This window comes from Lichtheimia ornata (genome assembly GCF_029851405.1).
Source record: "Lichtheimia ornata isolate CBS 291.66 chromosome Unknown scaffold00001, whole genome shotgun sequence".
NCBI lineage: Eukaryota > Fungi > Mucoromycota > Mucoromycetes > Mucorales > Lichtheimiaceae > Lichtheimia > Lichtheimia ornata.
The window spans coordinates 1,141,332-1,159,798 of NW_026695321.1; the positions used below are offsets into that span (position 1 = coordinate 1,141,332).

At 43.7% G+C, this 18,467-nt stretch overlaps 6 protein-coding genes across 6 annotated transcripts; 2 read left to right on the plus strand and 4 right to left on the minus strand.

Annotated features, from left to right (window-relative positions):
- Positions 1-33: 33 nt before the first annotated feature.
- O0I10_000407 (GTP-binding nuclear protein spi1) lies at positions 34-1,149 on the minus strand (the record flags this gene model as incomplete). Its single annotated transcript, XM_058480517.1, has 6 exons — positions 34-175; positions 238-365; positions 430-571; positions 649-766; positions 961-1,035; positions 1,101-1,149. The coding sequence occupies 6 exons, from the start codon at positions 1,147-1,149 to the stop codon at positions 34-36; spliced, it is 654 nt and encodes a 217-aa protein (XP_058349040.1).
- Positions 1,150-1,880: 731 nt separating this feature from the next.
- O0I10_000408 (uncharacterized protein) lies at positions 1,881-5,388 on the plus strand (the record flags this gene model as incomplete). Its single annotated transcript, XM_058480518.1, has 2 exons — positions 1,881-1,972; positions 2,034-5,388. The coding sequence occupies 2 exons, from the start codon at positions 1,881-1,883 to the stop codon at positions 5,386-5,388; spliced, it is 3,447 nt and encodes a 1,148-aa protein (XP_058349041.1).
- A 75-nt stretch (positions 5,389-5,463) lies between these two features.
- Positions 5,464-7,397, minus strand: O0I10_000409 (uncharacterized protein; the record flags this gene model as incomplete). The annotated part of the gene is made up of 6 exons (XM_058480519.1): positions 5,464-5,997; positions 6,057-6,308; positions 6,369-6,438; positions 6,502-6,617; positions 6,699-7,051; positions 7,109-7,397. 6 exons carry the CDS (start codon positions 7,395-7,397, stop codon positions 5,464-5,466), a joined length of 1,614 nt encoding a protein of 537 aa, XP_058349042.1.
- Positions 7,398-7,787: 390 nt separating this feature from the next.
- On the minus strand, positions 7,788-8,658 carry O0I10_000410 (uncharacterized protein; the record flags this gene model as incomplete). Its single annotated transcript, XM_058480520.1, has 6 exons — positions 7,788-7,865; positions 7,935-7,948; positions 8,019-8,230; positions 8,307-8,377; positions 8,524-8,543; positions 8,613-8,658. 6 exons carry the CDS (start codon positions 8,656-8,658, stop codon positions 7,788-7,790), a joined length of 441 nt encoding a protein of 146 aa, XP_058349043.1.
- An 822-nt stretch (positions 8,659-9,480) lies between these two features.
- Positions 9,481-13,054, plus strand: O0I10_000411 (uncharacterized protein; the record flags this gene model as incomplete). Its single annotated transcript, XM_058480521.1, has 12 exons — positions 9,481-9,735; positions 9,794-9,935; positions 10,000-11,066; positions 11,119-11,211; positions 11,274-11,401; positions 11,467-11,713; positions 11,772-11,960; positions 12,038-12,157; positions 12,216-12,291; positions 12,347-12,483; positions 12,543-12,642; positions 12,699-13,054. The coding sequence occupies 12 exons, from the start codon at positions 9,481-9,483 to the stop codon at positions 13,052-13,054; spliced, it is 2,910 nt and encodes a 969-aa protein (XP_058349044.1).
- A 119-nt stretch (positions 13,055-13,173) lies between these two features.
- O0I10_000412 (ATP:cob(I)alamin adenosyltransferase) lies at positions 13,174-14,093 on the minus strand (the record flags this gene model as incomplete). The annotated part of the gene is made up of 7 exons (XM_058480522.1): positions 13,174-13,374; positions 13,439-13,536; positions 13,591-13,663; positions 13,725-13,785; positions 13,846-13,876; positions 13,933-13,995; positions 14,063-14,093. The coding sequence occupies 7 exons, from the start codon at positions 14,091-14,093 to the stop codon at positions 13,174-13,176; spliced, it is 558 nt and encodes a 185-aa protein (XP_058349045.1).
- Between the last annotated feature and the right edge of the window lie 4,374 nt (positions 14,094-18,467).

The following is an 18,467-nucleotide window of genomic DNA, read 5'->3' on the forward strand; positions in this document are numbered from 1 at the left end:
TAGAATGTTGATTGTTGGAAAGAGAGAGAGAATTTACAAGTCATCATCTTCCTCAGGAAGAGGTTGAGCAGCAGCCTCGTTCATTTCGTTCTGGTACTGTTGCATAAGCTGGTTGTCGACTTGTACTTCGGGAGGAGCAAGAGCAGGAGCGGCAACGAATTCCAATTGGGGGTTGCTATGATTTCTCTTTTAGCTGCATTCCTTATGGGTTTCCTCCCCATTGTAGTAGTAACTTACCCAACCAACTTGCGACCCAACCACAAGAAAGGCTTCTCAAAGTTGTAGTTGGACTTGGCAGAGATATCGTAGTACTGCAAGTTCTTCTTGCGGTGGAAAGTGATGGTCTTGGCCTTCACCTTACGCTCCTATAAAAAGTAACATAGAATAAGTACAATGAAAAGATATACAAAGAATGATGTTCTCTCTTACCTTAATATCAACCTTGTTACCACAGAGGACAATAGGAATGTTCTCACAGACACGGACGAGATCACGGTGCCAGTTAGGAACGTTCTTGTAAGTGATACGAGAAGTGACATCAAACATGATAATAGCACATTGGCCTTGGATGCTGTTTTGGTGTGTTGAAGATGATGCTGTCAGTTGAAGTTCAAATCCATCATCCATGGTTGTCATTTTTCAACGTACTAGTAACCATCACGAAGACCACCAAACTTCTCTTGACCAGCAGTATCCCAAGTGTTGAAAACAATAGGACCAAAGTTGGTATGGAAAGTGAGAGGATGAACTTCGACGCCCAAAGTAGCTATTGATCAACAATGTCGTATATATCAGTCATCGTATAAATGTCGTGGTTGTATATATCGTAGCTGACGCGACACGTATACGCGTGTATGTATACGTATGGTTGGATGTGTGCTGTACGCGCGCGTGCGTGTGTGCGTTGCGTCTTTTTGGAGGAACAGAAGGAGGAGGAGGAGGAGGACGCCATCAACTTACCGACGTATTTCTTCTCGAATTCACCAGTCAAATGGCGCTTGACAAAAGTGGTCTTGCCAGTACCACCGTCACCAACTATGCATTAGGCCAGATGAGCGTCAATTACGAAATGTAGCAGAAGCAGGTAATGTCTGGCGTACCGAGAACGAGCTTGAATGTAGGGGTCTGTTGTTGTTGTTGTTCAGCCATTACTAATGAAGAGAGTAAAAAGGGACCAGATGAGGACTTGAAATTGATGCTTTGATCCCATCCACGCGATATCTACAATGATCCAACGATGGATACCCCCATTATCCTTTGAACGCTTACCTTCCAGCAAGAGATAGGGATGGATGGATCCGTGTAAAGGTGAGAGGCCTTGTCGATGTGCTGGAGGAGGGTGGTCATTTAAACTCCTATACGCAAGTGTGTGTTAGGTTGGATACGTCATTGCTGATGATAATGCACCCCCCAACCTCTCCTTGTTTTCCTCCACTTTGGCGCCTTGATATTATTCTTCATGATGGTAATCCTCTTGTATCCTCCATTGATATCAAATCGTTCAAAAAAGAACAACAATCATGTAGAGAGTGTGCCGATCAACAACAACAAGAAGTGTATCAGAGAAGGAGATGGGGAGCCTATTGCACCGTGCCACAATGTGCAACAACGCTGAGCTTACCTTTTCCGAACAAGCCGAGTTCTTCTACTTCATCAGCAAGGATGCCATCATCCCCTTGACGGAGATCCACCCCTCTTGTGCAATGAATTACAACGCGTACTATGGATGATGCATGCATGCACTCTCAAAACATCCCTGCAATGTCCCGGGTCATGATATCTTGTTCTTTCTTTTTCTTCCTTGACGGCATCAAGAGGTAAAAAAAAATGGCATTTGGTGATGGCTCATGCTGATTGAATCATCTAGCCTATAATCCTCCATGTCTTCTTCAACATCTCATTCAAAGCGTAAGCCGTTGTATACTACCAAAAGGAGTGAAACCCCTTCTCAGTCGTCGTCTACATCAACAAGGTAAGTAATGAATGATAGGATGGCAGGGAAAGCGCTATGTATCTCACGCCACCTTTTGCAGTCATAGTGGTGGTGGTGGTGGACCTAAACGCATCAATGGATCGGATATTGTGAGAGAGATGCGGAGACGCGATTCACGTAAAATGGAAACGGCCGTTTTATTCTTCCATCCAAACATTGTCACTCGACCTGAATCAGTCTCCTTTATGCCCACGGCTGACAACACCATCCGTCGGTTCCTGGAAATTCGATGTCATCTTTTCGATCGCTTGCGACAACAATTGGATGCCACATGGGATCAAGTGGATGATGATGATGATCACTATACGCTCGACATGGATGATTCGATTCTCCTCCAGAATAAGAGCATCACCACAACCGATGAATTGATCCAGCACATGCTTGCATGCGCACATCCCTATTGCTTGGAACGACCCAACATGACATGTCATCCCATCAAGCGGTTCTTATACGAACCTTTATTGAAGCTCTTTTATGACGACGACCACCATCATGAACTTGTCGTATTTCCACGACTCTTTCGAGCACTGCATAGCCATCATTTCTATTCGTCATCATCATCATCCACTTTTGATATGCAGCCCCTGTGTAAGCGTCTTTGCCATTGGATGAGCATGATGATGGGCGATTTTCATGGAGCTGAAACAGCAGCTTATACGCAAAAGATCCTTCCGGTATTGCAACCAGGTGGTTTGCCAAACATGCCATCCCTCACACAGTTGGCCCATGCCAAAATCCCTATTCGCGTCTTGACCCATGATGATGAGGGTGATAGTGGGATTCACGTGGATGATCAAAAAGGAGTTGTGAGTATACGTCGCATTTCGCTCTATGATCTACGCTACAGCTACAGTGATTTTCGACAAAATGATATCCCACATACTGAGAATGCCTATGAACTTGCGTTTTCGACATCGATGGTGAAGCTGGCTCGCTTAATTCCTGATGAAGCATCTTTCAAATTGGCATGTCGACATGAAATCCTTGTACCTGACGAGTTGTTGATTGATTTTCATTGGTGGCGAGATAATGTGCTGCGTAATGCAGAATATTATGAACGAGAATCACCTTATTTCTGGCCTATCGAGCAATTACAAAAGACGCTGGAGCATTTGAATGAGCTATTTACATCAAAGATGACGGATGGTGGTGGTGCATTCTCTCTTTTAAAAGGCCACCTGCATGGTATTGACAAGGAAGCGGTGCTATTTTTCCATCCTACCGCCAACGCACATCGCAATGCACTCTCATGGCCAACATTGGAGATCTGTGCAAATAAGCAAAGACGTGACCCAATTGCACTGCTTTGTTATCAAAGACGACATGATTTGGCAGAGTTGTATGATCATATTGAGCACGTGATACGAGATGTGGATCATAAGAGCAACATCATGTGCACTACTGACAACAACAGCAACCTGTCAGTGACCGATCTTGTTGAGTATGCTGAAGGCAGCAGCACACAAATGAACAATCAACTTGAACAATGCACCACATTTCCCATCAAACCATTTATCAAGCTCTTTTCTCTTTATCCCACCCGTTGTATATGGATCTTGGAGAACATTAGCCGGCGTTTATTGAAGATGCAATCTGCCTATTGTATGCAGCTACAGGCTATCTATCGACGTCTTATTGGTGATCTTTTTGGAACCGTACCAGCCAACTACGCCTTTGATATGGGTGAATGGGATTCCACACACGGCAATAATGCTCATCGCAACAGCTTGTACTCATTGGCATCACCCGTGGACCACGTACCATCAATACATCAACTTGTCAACCAAGGTGGTCTCACCATTGTACCCCGTGACGACGCCGTGGAGGGTGGTATCCAAGTGCAAGATGGCAACACGATACATATCCAACGTGTGAGCTTGCTTGATATACGACTTTCAGAATACAGCTTTGCCAGCCCCACCAAGGATAAAGAACATTGTTCGTCAAGTCTCGAAGGCTATTTTGCAGATGCGATGCTCAAACTCGCCGTTCTTATTCCTGACGCTGCATCATTTACATTGGCAACGGCACTTGGTATTATACAAGAGATGCTATTCATTGATTGGCCATGGTGGGAAGCACATGTGATAAGATTGCGCGAGTTTTACAGCACACGATACACCATTGGATGGGGGACGTACCACGTACTTCAAGATCTCAAACGTGCTTACATGGAGAGGAAAAAGTCCATAGCAAGTCAATGGCCATTCCAAACAGCCCTGGAAGCATTGGATGCACAATCCAAATTGGCTGTACGCTTTTTTCACCCAAGCCCAAATGATATTTGTATTCCCTCGTCTATGGCATCGGCTGGCATGGCAAATGATCCAACCCAACATGCACGTATCCTTTTCGAGCAACGACAAATCGATTTGCATGACTTGTTACACACGATCCATCTCAATGACAGCTATTGGATGAAGAACAATCACACTGAAGAAGAAGGATTCTCGTTTATTATCGATCAGGCATGCATGAAGGGGTCGACGACGACGACGACGACGACTACTGCTACAGTGTTACAGCAGGATTGGAAACGATATGACATTGAGCCCCTCTTGATCTTATTTTTGGACCGAGCACCTTATTCAAAGCTGTGTCGCATTCGACATTGGATAAACGACAAGTCAACATCAGCTGAAAATCTGAATTATTTTGATGACATGGCATGTGTTCTTTCAGGCAATCTTTATTCATCGTTACCCAATGATTGGATCATTAACACCACCACGCACCATCAACCTACAATGAGCAAAAGTAATGGTTCAGCAAACAAAGAAATGCGCATTATCAAGAATCAACAGCAACAACAACAACAACAATGGATGCCAAGTTTGGATGAATGGAGCAAGGCTGGCTTTCGGATACAATCAGAACAAAAAGTAGAGTTACATGGTGTAGCGGTCGATGTTCGAATGCGAGCTCTTTGTGTGCAAGTCGTATCATTGCTCGACATACGTTACAGCTGGCAGCATTTTCAAAGTGACAGCAGCTTATATAATGAAGTTGGCAAGCAACAAGGCGATGCGTTCTTTGAGCAATGTTTTTCCGATTGCATGTCCAAGTTGTCAGCATTGGTGCCAGATCCACGCTCGTTTGCACTTGCAGTTGACACAGGTGTCATACCAGCCTCGTTGATGATTGATTGGCCTTGGTGGAGATACCATGTACTTGCCACTGCTCGTCATTGTGCCAATTATCATTCACCAAGTCATGCAACGCAACAGCTCTTTTCAAACATGAGGAAGGAATACAGGCGGTACTTGCACCCAACCAAACTAGAAAAGTGGACATGGTATGTTAGACGGCACCCACGACATGTTGCATGTGCCATTGTTCTCGTAGTCTTGCTTATATTAGTTTTGATTCAAACCGCCCGTGGTTATCACGCTTAATGCATTAAAATCATCTTGTTGTTGCAATAACGATCCCACTTTTATATAATGTTTCTATGTATGCCCAATGATTACTTAAGCAGCAGCAGCCGTATCCAGCGGCTGAACAGCAATAGTAGTCGTGGCATTGTTAGCTCCATGTTGTTGTTGCTGCTGTGCTTGAGTTGTCCATCCAAAATCCTCCGTTGCAGTATCAATGAGCATCTCGGCAATAGCCAATGAAGCTGTACATGCAGGTGAAGGTGCGTTGCGTACATTGAGCACCTTGCCATCCATCACTTTACGTTCCAAAATATAGTCACCGGCTGCAATGCCTCCGTTTTCAAACACCTGTGACATGACACCTGAGAAGCTCTCCTCTACCATATCCTCCGTTAAACCAGGGATGTATGCTTGTGCTTGACGTAAAAATGCACGCTTGTTCATATCCTTGTAAAGTTCACCAATGGACAAGCCTGGGTTCTTGATGGCAAATGCCCAAAAGTTCATATTGCTTAGTGAGTCAAAAAGATCCCTGGAATTGATGTCAAAGAACGCGTAGCCCTCCCGTGAAAAAGTAAGGCATGCTCCAGGGCCAACAATCATCTGGATACCGCGTCTTGCATTTACCTATGTATCATCATGGTCAATGAGCCTTTTCTTTGCTTCAATAGTAGAGGCTTACATACCGTTGGCGTAAGATGAACACCCACTGGAATACCACCACCACTAGGAACCGGATAGATGTTCATGCGTACAATGCCTCGATATTGAGGTTTGAGTTGATAATAGGTCCCACGAAAAGTGACTACACGTGCATTGGATGCATCACCACCTGTCAAACCAGCAACGCGATCTGAGTAGAAACCAGCGCATGTGATGATATTTTTGGCCGACACCTTGAGAGAGGGACCACGTTGGTTTGGCTCCTTGCCCAAAACCTGAAATAGAGAGCTCAATGAGTACAAATCCCTTTCACCTTACAAAATGGTATACATTACCTCCACTCTACTACCATCATCGCTTTGCTTAAATTCCGTAGCTTCAAATGCCAATTTAATTTCACCTCGCCTATAGTATAAATAGATGTTAGTGTATGACGTCTGGATAAGAAACCCATCGACAAAGGTTTACCCAGATTGCACAATCTCGTTTGCAATGCATTGGGCGACTAAACCATAATCCGTGACGCCTGTGTGAGGTGAATACAATGCGGAATAGGCAACGATATTGGGCTCCAGACGACGAATCTGAAGATAAGGTTTTGTAAACTTTCCCACTTCCCACGCAAAAGGACAAAGAATGTTCCTGATAATCCCAACATCATTTACCTCTTCACTATTGAGCACCTGTAAATCCTTGACACCGTTTTGAGATGCTACCTTATAAAGACGTTCCACTTGCTCGTGCTCCTTTTCGTTCACTGCAACAATGAGTTTGCCACAACGTTCGATAGGTAGGTCGTGCTCGGCACAATATTGATACATGAGATCGGCACCACGAACACAGGTGTATGCCATACGTGACCCTGGCTTGTAATAAATGCCAGCATGGATGACGCCACTGTTATGACCTGTTTGATGAGCTGCAACTTCACGTTCCTTTTCCAATACTGCCACCGTCATGGTAGGGAAGCGTCTAAGCAATTCACGAGCTGTAGCGAGACCAATGATGCCTCCACCCACTTTTTTCATGCATATCAGCAAATGACACATACACACACAAACAAACCATCGCATACCTATGACTACATCGAAATCGGTCTTATTGCTGTTATTCACAAGGGCAGTGCGAAAATGGTTCTCAGCAGCTTGACCTCGTAGTTTAGCGAGACCCGACTTGACCGTAGCATTTTCACCAGGGAGGGTGGGCCATAGTTTTAAACCTTGTGGGCTTCTTTCAGCATGTACTACCGAGCTGGTGTAAGGCCTCGTGGCCATGTAAACGCCTGCTGTCGTAGCAACCACACCCGTTGCGACTAAAAGTCGTCGTCGTTGAGAAATCAACCTTGTTGCGCGAGCAAACACCATGATGTAAAAAAAAGTGGGAGAAATCGGAAAAGGATAAAGTTACACGATATGTGGGCTGAGGATGATGTTGATAATGTTGGATCGCACCACCACCATGACCCTCCTTATCTCTTTTTATATCTTTATCACCTTATTGTCGGAACTACATACATAATTGTCCTTTTTTTACGAGCTTAACATGCGTCATGCTTCTGAGAAGCAGCTTTGACGTTATTTAAAAGATCTTCCCACCCCACATTAGCCTATCAGCGTATCAGATCAACGATCAAGAAAAGGCTTGCCAACACCTTTTAGAGGATTATCTGATAACAGCTTTACATGATCACTTTGAGAATGTTTTTTCTTTTTCAATGCGTTTAATGTGTATATTGTTCAATGTCAAATGTAAATCTAGGATGATGCCTTGAGACTCTGGCGCAATTCTTCATTGAGACCCTTCTTGTTGCGAGCAATCTCGATAGCATAAAACTACAATCATGTAATGTGAGACCCTATACATTACCCCAAAATCCATCTTATCAATCCATTCATTCGTACCTGCATACGCACACCTATAAAAGAAGCCATTAAAACATGAGTGATTGATCCCTTGATGCACACACACGCAAATAGACTACATACCAAACATGGTGTTTTGTTCCAAGTAATCCTCGCGATAATCAATACGGATCAAACTGCCAAAGTTGAATTCGTTGACACGCTTCTCGTACTTGTTGACCCAGTTTCTCCATTTCTCCTTGGCCTTGGGGGTCTTGAAATGCTCGTCGTTAAGGTGCTTGACATCAATCTCGGGAAAAGTAGCTTCAAAATCCTCATAGATCTCGTCGTCGATCCTTAATACCAACACACAACCAGCACGTTAGCTACCACCCTGTCTGTCATCATCCACCGTGTAGCAGTAGCACTTACTTTGTGAGAGGGAATTTACGCATATCCACACTGGTGATCAACTTGAAGTATGTCTCGGCATGGTGCATAGCCTATATGTATGTAGATACATGCCTGTCAATATGCTGCTATCCTCGTGCTAATCAACCGAGATCTATTACAATCGAGAACATGAGACGATCTGGTGGGTTGGGGGGGGGTATCACGCGCAACAAGAAGCCTACCTTTTATAACTTGCCTTGACAGCCCATTGCTTTTCTATCGTCAGCGTTCAACCTGAATGAGTCCAAAAGGCTTCGATTGCATGTGTTGTTGTCACTGACTCACCAATGTCTTCGAGCTGTTCAAGATCTTCGGCTTTGGGGAGAGGCATGTTGAAAAAGTAAAGGAAGCTGGGTCGCAAATTCTTCGCATATCAATGAATGGCTTAAATCTACATACACTCAGACCTGATCATCCCCATGGCCTCAAAGCATTTTCTGCTCATCGAGTCACATACCAAATGTACGAACAACCATGTCACCGTTGTCCTCAAGAGCATAGATAGCATAGATAGAACCACAATAAACCCTTTCTTTGTTAGTCATCGGCTTGTCGCTTGAAAGTATACATCCCGTTTAGCAGCTCGTGGATCAAGGATGATGATCGAACCTGCTAAGGAATGGATGGAAAGTGGTTTAATTAACGTGTTGGCATGGCAACCCATTCATTTGCACATCCCGATACCAAAGACTCATCCATAGCAACGGCTATTTATTATCCACATTTTGGTGTCACTTTTGATACCGTGTGTGATAGGCACTGCATAATGAGGATGAGATTGTGGATTTCAGAGATTGAATAAGGGTTGTCATGCTGCACATGATGTGTAGTCATGGGGTCAAGGCACATTCCATCAATCTACTATTAGAGGATCACACGATGTTAAAACACTACGTCCAGTAAATGATGCTTTATTATGCACAAAGATGATATGCACGTATGCGTTTCTAGGCAACTACGTAGGATTATTCATTATATCCCTTGCATCATGCAACTTGTAGTGACAACTTGGTGCTCGATTGTGCTGTGTCCCAAATCAGGTCAATGCGCGTAAAGTAGGGGGATGTTGCATTCAGAGCGTTTCAGGCTGTCCCTCTCTCTCTCTCACTCTTTCTCTCATTTTTTTGTCCCTGTATCTCCCTACCCTATTATTATGGCTGAATCGAGCAGCACCCCAGAAGAACAACATGACGACATTGAACAACCTACCGACGCTGAAGAGTTTGCGTCTGATCAGACCGAGGATGACGAAGACGATTTGGACGATGGTGCTGAAAGCGAAGACAGCGAGGATGAGGAAGACATGGAAGAAGAGCCGAAACTACGTTATCGTCGCGTAGGCGCTGGTGTACGCGATCTGTTAGAAAAGGACACTGCTTCAGCATTGCGAGTCTCTGACAAGTTTGTGGTAAAAAAAAGGAGTCGTTCGAATGGATAAAATCATATATCAACATTCTATGTGATAGGCTATGGGTACACATTGGGGTGCAGTTCATGTGCTTGACTTTGAAGGCAACATCATCAAGACTTTCCAGAAGCATGCAGCAACTGTAAATGATATCTCTATTGATCATGCTGGTGAATATGTGGCAAGTGCCTCGGATGATGGTAAGCATATACATACAATACAACGTAAGTTCTATTCACCTCTTAACACCTTTTATTTCCTTAGGCAAGGTTTTTATTTATGCACTATACACGAATGAGGTACAGCATTACAACTATCGACGACCTGTCAAAGCCGTGGCCCTCGACCCTGAATATGCACGACGATCGACCAAACAATTTGTATCCGGTGGCATGGCTGAACAATTGATCATGAATGAGAAAGGATGGCTCGGCCATAAGGATCAAGTCCTTCATGCAAATGAAGGCCCTATTTATTCGATCGTATGGAATGGCACGTTGATTGCATGGGCAAACGACACAGGCGTCAAGATTTATGATACCAGCACACATTCTCGCATCACGTATATCGAACGTACGGCCGGTAGTCCACGTGCCGACCTTTACAAATGCCGAATGTGTTGGAAGAATGATAGCACCTTGCTGATTGCTTGGGCGGATACGGTCACCGTGGCTATTGTTAAGGAACGACAACAAACACGCGACACTGCATCAACAACATCTTCATCTTCTTCAATGCCTCCTCGATACGTTGAAATCGCCACCATGTTCCAGACCGATTATATTGTGTGTGGTATTGCACCTTTCCAAGATACCCTTTTACTGCTTGCATTCATGATTGATGAAGAAGAGGCCGATGTTGATACCCAGGATCCAGCGATGCAACGAAAGAGATTGGCCATGCGTCCTGAGTTGCACATTATCAACGAGCTCAATGAGGAAATATCAGCAGATGTTCTTTCAATGCATGGTTACGAGCATTACCAGGCCAACGATTACATGCTTGAATTTCTCGATGAGGAGGACATGTTTTATGTTTTGGGACCCAAGGACATGATTGCAGCTCGACCACGTGACATGGATGATCATATTGAATGGCTCATGGATCACGAACGTTATGGTGAAGCGTTTGAAGCAGCACGCGAAGCTGAGGCACACTATGGTGGAAGTCATCGTTTCGACGTTGGTGAGATTGGTCAGACGTATCTCAATTGGCTCATTGAACACGAAGACTATGAGGAGGCTGCAAAACAATGTCGTCACGTGCTTGGCAATGACAAGACTGCATGGGAGGATTGGGTGTTCAAGTTTACTGAAATGGGTGAGCTTAAGGTATGTTGAATTAAAATCGTAGGGGAAAGGTATTGACTCCTTTTTGCAATAGGCTATTGCACCTCATCTTCCTATGAAGGATCCACAACTCAGCAGCACAATCTACGAAGTCGTTCTAGCGTGGTTCCTCAAGAGTGATCATGCGGTAAGAAAAATATGGGCAGTGATGCATAGTAGCTTGGGATGGCTGATGGATTTTATGGGAAGGCATTACGAGACACAATACACAAATGGCCAAGGTCCCTGTATAGTCTCTCCAATGTCATTGTGGCTGTTGAGGATTATCTACCAAAGGATAAGGACAATGAAATACTGATAGAATGTCTCGCGGACTTGTAAGTTGCCAATGACCGGGTTGGGGGGGGGGTTAAGATAATGAATGCTGATGGTTCTTTATTAGATACACCTACAACAATCAACCGGATAAGGCAATCGAGTACAATCTCAGGCTACGACGACCCAATGCATTTGAACTCATTCAAGAATACAACATGTTTGATGCTGTCAAGGATAAAGCGGTGCTATTGATGGAATTCGATCAGCATTTACTTGAAAAACAAAACGCTGACAACGATTCACCGTCGCCCAAGAAGCCTACATCCATGCCTGCTGTACAGATGCTTGCCAAGAACACAGATGCCATTCCTGTAAGGATATATATACTAGGAAAGAAAGATGACAATGATTGATCATATCGTATGATAGCCCCCCAAAGTTGTTCAACAGCTTCGATCACATCGACAATTCTTACACACGTACTTGGATGCACTATTTGACCGGGATCGACACATTGGCTACGAATTCCACAACATGCAAATCGAGTTGTATGCGGACTATGATTACCCCAAGCTCATTGAGTTCTTACGTGCAAGTCATTATGTATCACTGGAAAAGGTACGTGTCCGATTTTGGGGATTTTTTATGCGCATGACGTTGACGCACATTTATGGATCCGTGTGAACCCATATTAGGCATACAAAATTTGCGAAGAAAAGGACCTGGTACCAGAAATGGTGTTTATTCTCGGACGAATGGGTGATAACAAACAAGCCTTGATGCTTATTATTGAACGTCTTGATGATGTACAAAGAGTAAGTGTCATCATTTCTTTAATCTTTTGACATACACACTCACTGATTTCTGCTCCAGGCAATCGACTTTGCAAAAGAGCAAAAAGATGATGATCTTTGGGAGGATCTATTAACGTATTCAATGGACAAGCCAAGTATGTTTGATTAATGGGGGACGACGAACAGGATGAGCTAACAATTTCTATGTAGACTTTATAAGAGGATTGCTTGAGAACGTGGGTACCGATATTGAGCCACTACGATTGATCAAACGAATTCCCGATCAGCTTGAGATCCCTGGTCTTAAGGATGCACTGCTCAAGATTTTGCAAGATTACAATCTTCAGGTAAGCTGACGCTGGACTTGGTGGATCTCTCACTATGTGACCTAATGGTGTTGTTGTAGATGTCTTTGCATGAAGGATGTGAGAAGATTTTGGTTAGTGACAGCGTTCACCTTGCCGATCGAATGTACAAGACACAAAAGCGAGGCATCAATTGCCACCGTAAGTACATACAAGGGTGATGTTTGGAATGGTTTTCATGCTAATCCTTATCATAGAGGATATGCTGTGCAGTGAATGTGATGAACCCGTTTTTGATAATACCAGCCTCGATGATTTCCCCAACACCATCATCTTTTTCTGTCGCCATGCATTCCACGAGCGATGCTTGCTCGATTGTGATACTTCTGATAATGCATCATCAGCAACGGCCATCCCCACCAATACCATCCACCCAGGCTCCCTTCACAGCAAAGTCAATCATGCCGCACTACTCAAATCAACACGCGATGTGGGATGTCCTTTATGTCGAGAACAGGCTGCAGGAGGCAATGCATTTGTTAATCGTATGAAGACACAGCGGCGTAAACCAATGCCACCAGGAAGTGTTCGTAGTTTGGGTGTTGTTCATTAAATTGCATCACTATACATATCCTAACAGACTATCTACGTCGAGGTTTTATTACAAAGAGACGAATGAATGATGGGTTGGACTAGGAGGGTTGTGGGGGGAGGGTAAGTGGTGCTTCTTTTTTACTTGTAAATGATTTCGGGTTTGCCTTGTTTCATAGCTGCATATCTTGCTGCAGTGAAAAGGTAATCACTCAATCGGTTGAGATAAATGGCAACGGTGTCATCACACAAATGTTCGCGTACAAGAGGTTGAACACGTCTTTCGGCACGTCGACATACGGTTCTTGCTACATGCAAACTAGCACTTGCTCTTCCTCCAGACTAGAAAAAAAGAATCATCATAAGGGACTTGATACACTCGTGCCCAAGGTCTTTTCATTCTTACTGGCAAGATGAACTTGGTCAATTTTGGAAGTTCAAGGGTCATGGCATCAATCCACTTTTCCAATTGTTCGGCGTGATGAGATTCAAAGATGGTCTTTCCTAAACATAAGGTGAGTATAATGCCTTTCAAAGAGCATAGATCATCGTACATACCCAATTTTCTCTCATTGGATCGCTCACGAGGAGTGGCAACATTGGCACCAATATCCTGCATACGGCATTGAATCTATTCATCATGTACCATGTTAATGACCAGCAAAGGCGTCATCTTCATCATCATCGCTCACCTCCTCAAGCTGCTTGCAAACGGTTTCCAACTTCAATTCCTCACAGTATTCCAATGCAAGACTATATTCTTATTGGTCACTATACATGATCCATTCCCAAGTCTCTCTCTCTCTTACTCACCCAATATGGGAGGTCAACTCATCGGTAGTGCCTACAATCATACGCATGTCAGTTTCAGCGCGAGATCGTGTCATTTATAAAACCAACCAAGAGCTTCAAAGATCAGATCGTCCTTGTCGCGACGTTCGCCATTGTACAAGCTTGAAGTGCCTTAAAGGGGTACAAGTGTCAGCGACATACAACATACGCGTGTGTGTATCTTTATGTATTCCTTTACCTTTGTCACCGGTTTTCGTGTAGATTTTCATTCTTTGACAGGAAGAAACGAGTGCTGCATATGACTGGCGGTGTAACGAGAGATGATCTACAACTACAATCGCCGCCCATTTTTGGCCCCGGAGCGTTGGATTACTAGGTGCGCGACATCCCCCATCTATTAGAGCATTCCCATCAGTGTTGCTAAGCGTCCTGTTAAAGCTGACGATCTCATAGCAGCCAATTGTCTCCTATTCATCCGTTTCCTATAACATCAACCGTATCATCCATCGTCCACTATTTGAATCACATACCCGTTTAATAAAGCTTAGAAGAGTAGAAAGAGTTTATTACATAAACGCATTAGTTGCCTAGATTGCTCGCTTCGCTTGTAAACTTTAAGGCATCTTTATGTTTCCCCTATGCTGTAAGCATGATGCCATATGAAAAGTGGTCTTTCTTTATTGCCAAGTAGCTAGGCCCTGGTATGGCAAAAGATGCAGAGGAGCGTGTTTGTATAATACAGTTAATTGTTTAGGACTGCATGATAGCTATACATTATTTAATAACACTGCATGTATAGCCAGCTACCAGCCATTTCCTCCCCATCCCAACTTTTTTTCCATACCATGACAAGGTGCACTACACCCAGCCGAGCAGCATTCTTCTTTAAAAATCCCACGCTTCATTGTAGAATCTTGAGCTATAGCTGTCTTTATGTTTTACGTATGCTGTAGCAGTGATGCTATATGAAAGGTGGTCTTTATTGATTGTGAAGTAGCTAGACTCTGCACCTCTTTGTGTAACCCAGTCGATTTGCATGACTGGAAAGGTCAGCGTATGATAGCTATACATTATTTTGGAACACTGCATGTATAGCCAGCTAATAGCCATTTCCTCCCAATTCCAAATTTTGTCCACTCTATGACAATGGAATGTGCTCCTGCTCCAGACATTCATTTCCATGGTTGGATCAAGGCAGGGTCGACCTCTTGAATTTTTTTCGACGACGACTAAAAAAATATTTTTTGGGCTGGTTGCGACATTGAACGTGAAACTTTCACCCAAGGTGCAGTTGGCCAAGCCGAGCACATTGCTCTAATAAAAACCCCACGTTTGATTGTAAAGTTTGGAGATACAGGCGTCTTTATGTTTTACATATGCTGTATGTATGATGCTATATGAAAGGTGGTCTTTGTTTAATGTAAAATAGCTAAACCTTAGCCTGGAGAGCCAAAGATGCAGGTGGACCTCTTTGTGTAACTGAGCTAAAAAGTCCGGACTTCAGGGACAATGCATGACAGGTACGCAAACCTCATTTTCATGTCATACATTGGCAGCTAACAGCCACTTTTATGCATTCCCAACTTTTTTGCATTCCATGACAATGGAACGATGCTCCTGCTCCAGCCCAGCATGCCCATCATTTAACTTCCTTGATTTGAGCTAACCTGGTAGTAAGGCAATGGCTGTTGTTGGATCATCGTTATCATGTAAAGTGTAAAATGGCACACACCCTTTTGCTATACGTGAGGATCATTTCTTTATTTACATGTACCTATTGCCTATCGTGAGGGTGATGATAATGATGGGTGAGTTGTGTGTTTGGGTGGATGGTGTATGTGGGGTCATTGAGTGGCCTCAGTGTAATAGCAGTAGGGGGTTTAAATTTGGGGGACTGTAGCTCCACGACTTGAGACAACGCTTCCTCTTCTTTTTATCCCTCATCTGCTTTTATCGCATTCACGACATTGGGATCAAGGTAATGTACTATAAAAGTCTGCTCTCGTTGGTTGTGAGGCATTAATATAGTTGTGAACATGTATTGTCAGGGAGTGAGCGTGGAGGAATGAGCGTGGTGTGTGGTTGGCTATTGCCATGGCAACATCGTTGCTTCCTCTTGTTCGTTGCTATCCCTGCTCTACTTGGTGTCGACAGGTGCATTCAGAGTCCAATGTTGCAGTCGAACTGGTTCCATTGACGTGTTAGCTTGTATAGAGGGCAAGTTTGGTATCAAGGCGTTGGCTGGTTTGGCTTCTTGTTTCGGCTCAAAATCCCTACACCATGGTTTTCGGTTTCCAGCAACCCAACAACAAAGGTCTTTATGTGTATGAACAAAGGTATGTGCAGCGAAGAAGGACAATGGAAAAGGCGTTTATTGTAATAATGAATGCTGCTATTATTGAATAGGTTCTTGGTCAGGTAGTGCAACTTGGGCATCATCTCTCATTGGGTTCGACTCCCAGCCTGTACCTTTTGGCCACTTGATATAGCTATTAGAGTACTGTTAGTGATGCTCACGAATGGGTAAAAAATATATAAATGATAAGGTGGCAAATTAGCTTCCATGGAAACCCATGTACTGACAAGGATGGCCACGCGAAGGCTTTGCCGTCACCCTCTCCCCTACGGTGCACCAAGCCGGATAACGGGGGCTGCCGTTGTAAACAACAGCATCTTCTATAGGTGCTGCTCGAGCCAACATGTTCGGTCTGATAAAAGGATAGCATCCCACGCCCACAGAGGCCGACCCATAAGAGCGAAAAGCAATACATGATCCCATATCTACCACAAGGCTACTGAGTAACAGTCTAACTTCCAACGGCTAAGGCAGTAATCCTCAAATGCAATTGATAGGGCCATGATAGGGCTGACCACACTGTCGCATGTAAATCATAGCTGCCAACGATGCTTTACACAAAGAGTAAGGCACCATCCCGTTCTACCCATAGCAAATAAACATCCGCCATATCAGTAGTAGCTGCCATCAAGCGACCTTCTTGGGTAGGCGTCATCAGAGAGACACATCATGCACTGCAACAAATAAATCCGGTCTTGATGAAAAGCATACGCGAGAAGCCAAGAGAACGTCCAAGGTATCCATACAAGTACTTGAGGAATGAGATCCGCCATGGCACCGATAAAAACATTGCTCTGAAGATCCACCGATAAAGAGACGACTTGTAGGTAGCTGATTTCCAAAACCATGGAAACGGTATCCTTGACAACCCCAACTATAAGATAGAGATCGCTTGCTTGCTTCTGAGACACCCACCCAAATTCAAATGTTGATCTTCGTCTTCCAATTCAATAGGATTCGCCATTAACAGCTGTAAGGAGAGACTTTGATGGCACCAAAGAGCATGCGAAATTATAGCTTGATGGAATGATGGGCCTATAAAACTGCATATCACTCATTTATCTTTGAGGTAATGGTAACAATACTTAGCCAGTGTCATATGAGAATCCACGATGTTTGATGCCACCTCCAGCAATGAGAAATACATTTCCCTTGCTGTAGAGATGCTGACACAGTGACCAATCCTGATAGCCGTTTTCCAAGATACTTGATGATGAATGCCATGAGAGATGGATACACCTTGACAGCACCAAAAGGACACGTAACATTGTTGTTTGTTGCTGATGTGATACATCCATAAGATACGTGCGGTGAAGAGGGTTTCGAAATCAATTGGCCAATAACGAGAACACCAGAGGATCAAATAAATGTTGTTGACACTAAAGATGTGGGCTCTGTTGCTCATTGCTGCTTCTGTTTGTAGCTGATATGATCCATCGATAACAGGCATGCGTAGCAGGATATCCATTGAAAGGGTTGACAGCAACTAGAACCACACAGTATTTATATAATACCTATGACACCAAAAAGGTATAGAACTTGTTGTCTTGCCGCTGCAGATGCTTATAAAAGGAAGTGTCCAATAGGTGGTACAGTAACGAAAACCATCGAACGATGTAATAAGGCAAGCTGACACTGAAGGATGCCGCCGTCGATGCTAAGCCTTTGACCCTGACATGATTCACCTATAAAAGATGCACGGTAAACAGTTTCTTTGAATTCATAGAACGATATTTAGCAATGATAGCTGCATCCATGAATATTCCGTGCGTCTAAAATACAAGTAGTTTGCTGAATAGCACACATACTATAATAAAAGAGGGTTGGTTGGGATTGGAGCCAAAAACGGGTGACCCACTATTTACCAATGAAAGCCATATGAATAAACCCTGTCGATATCCAATGGTAGCTGCATCCATTAAGAATCCAAAGGGAACAAGACAAGTAGTCATTGAATAACTCATTATGAAAGAAAAGTTAGTAGGCGTTGAAAGAAAGAATGGATCATTGGTTTACTAATGACAGCTTCATGCATGAAATTCCAATGCACCAGAAGACAAGTAGCTTGCTGAATAGCACACATACTATAATAAAAGAGGGGCCGCTTGGGGATTGGAGCAAAACACGGATCATCCACTATTTACCAATGACAGCTATTACGCACGAAAACAGTTGCCGACATTCAGTACAGCTTCATCCATGAAAATCCCAAAGAACCAGAAGACAAGTAGATTGCTGAATAGTCCGCACACTATAATAGCAATACGTAAATTGAACGAAGTATACT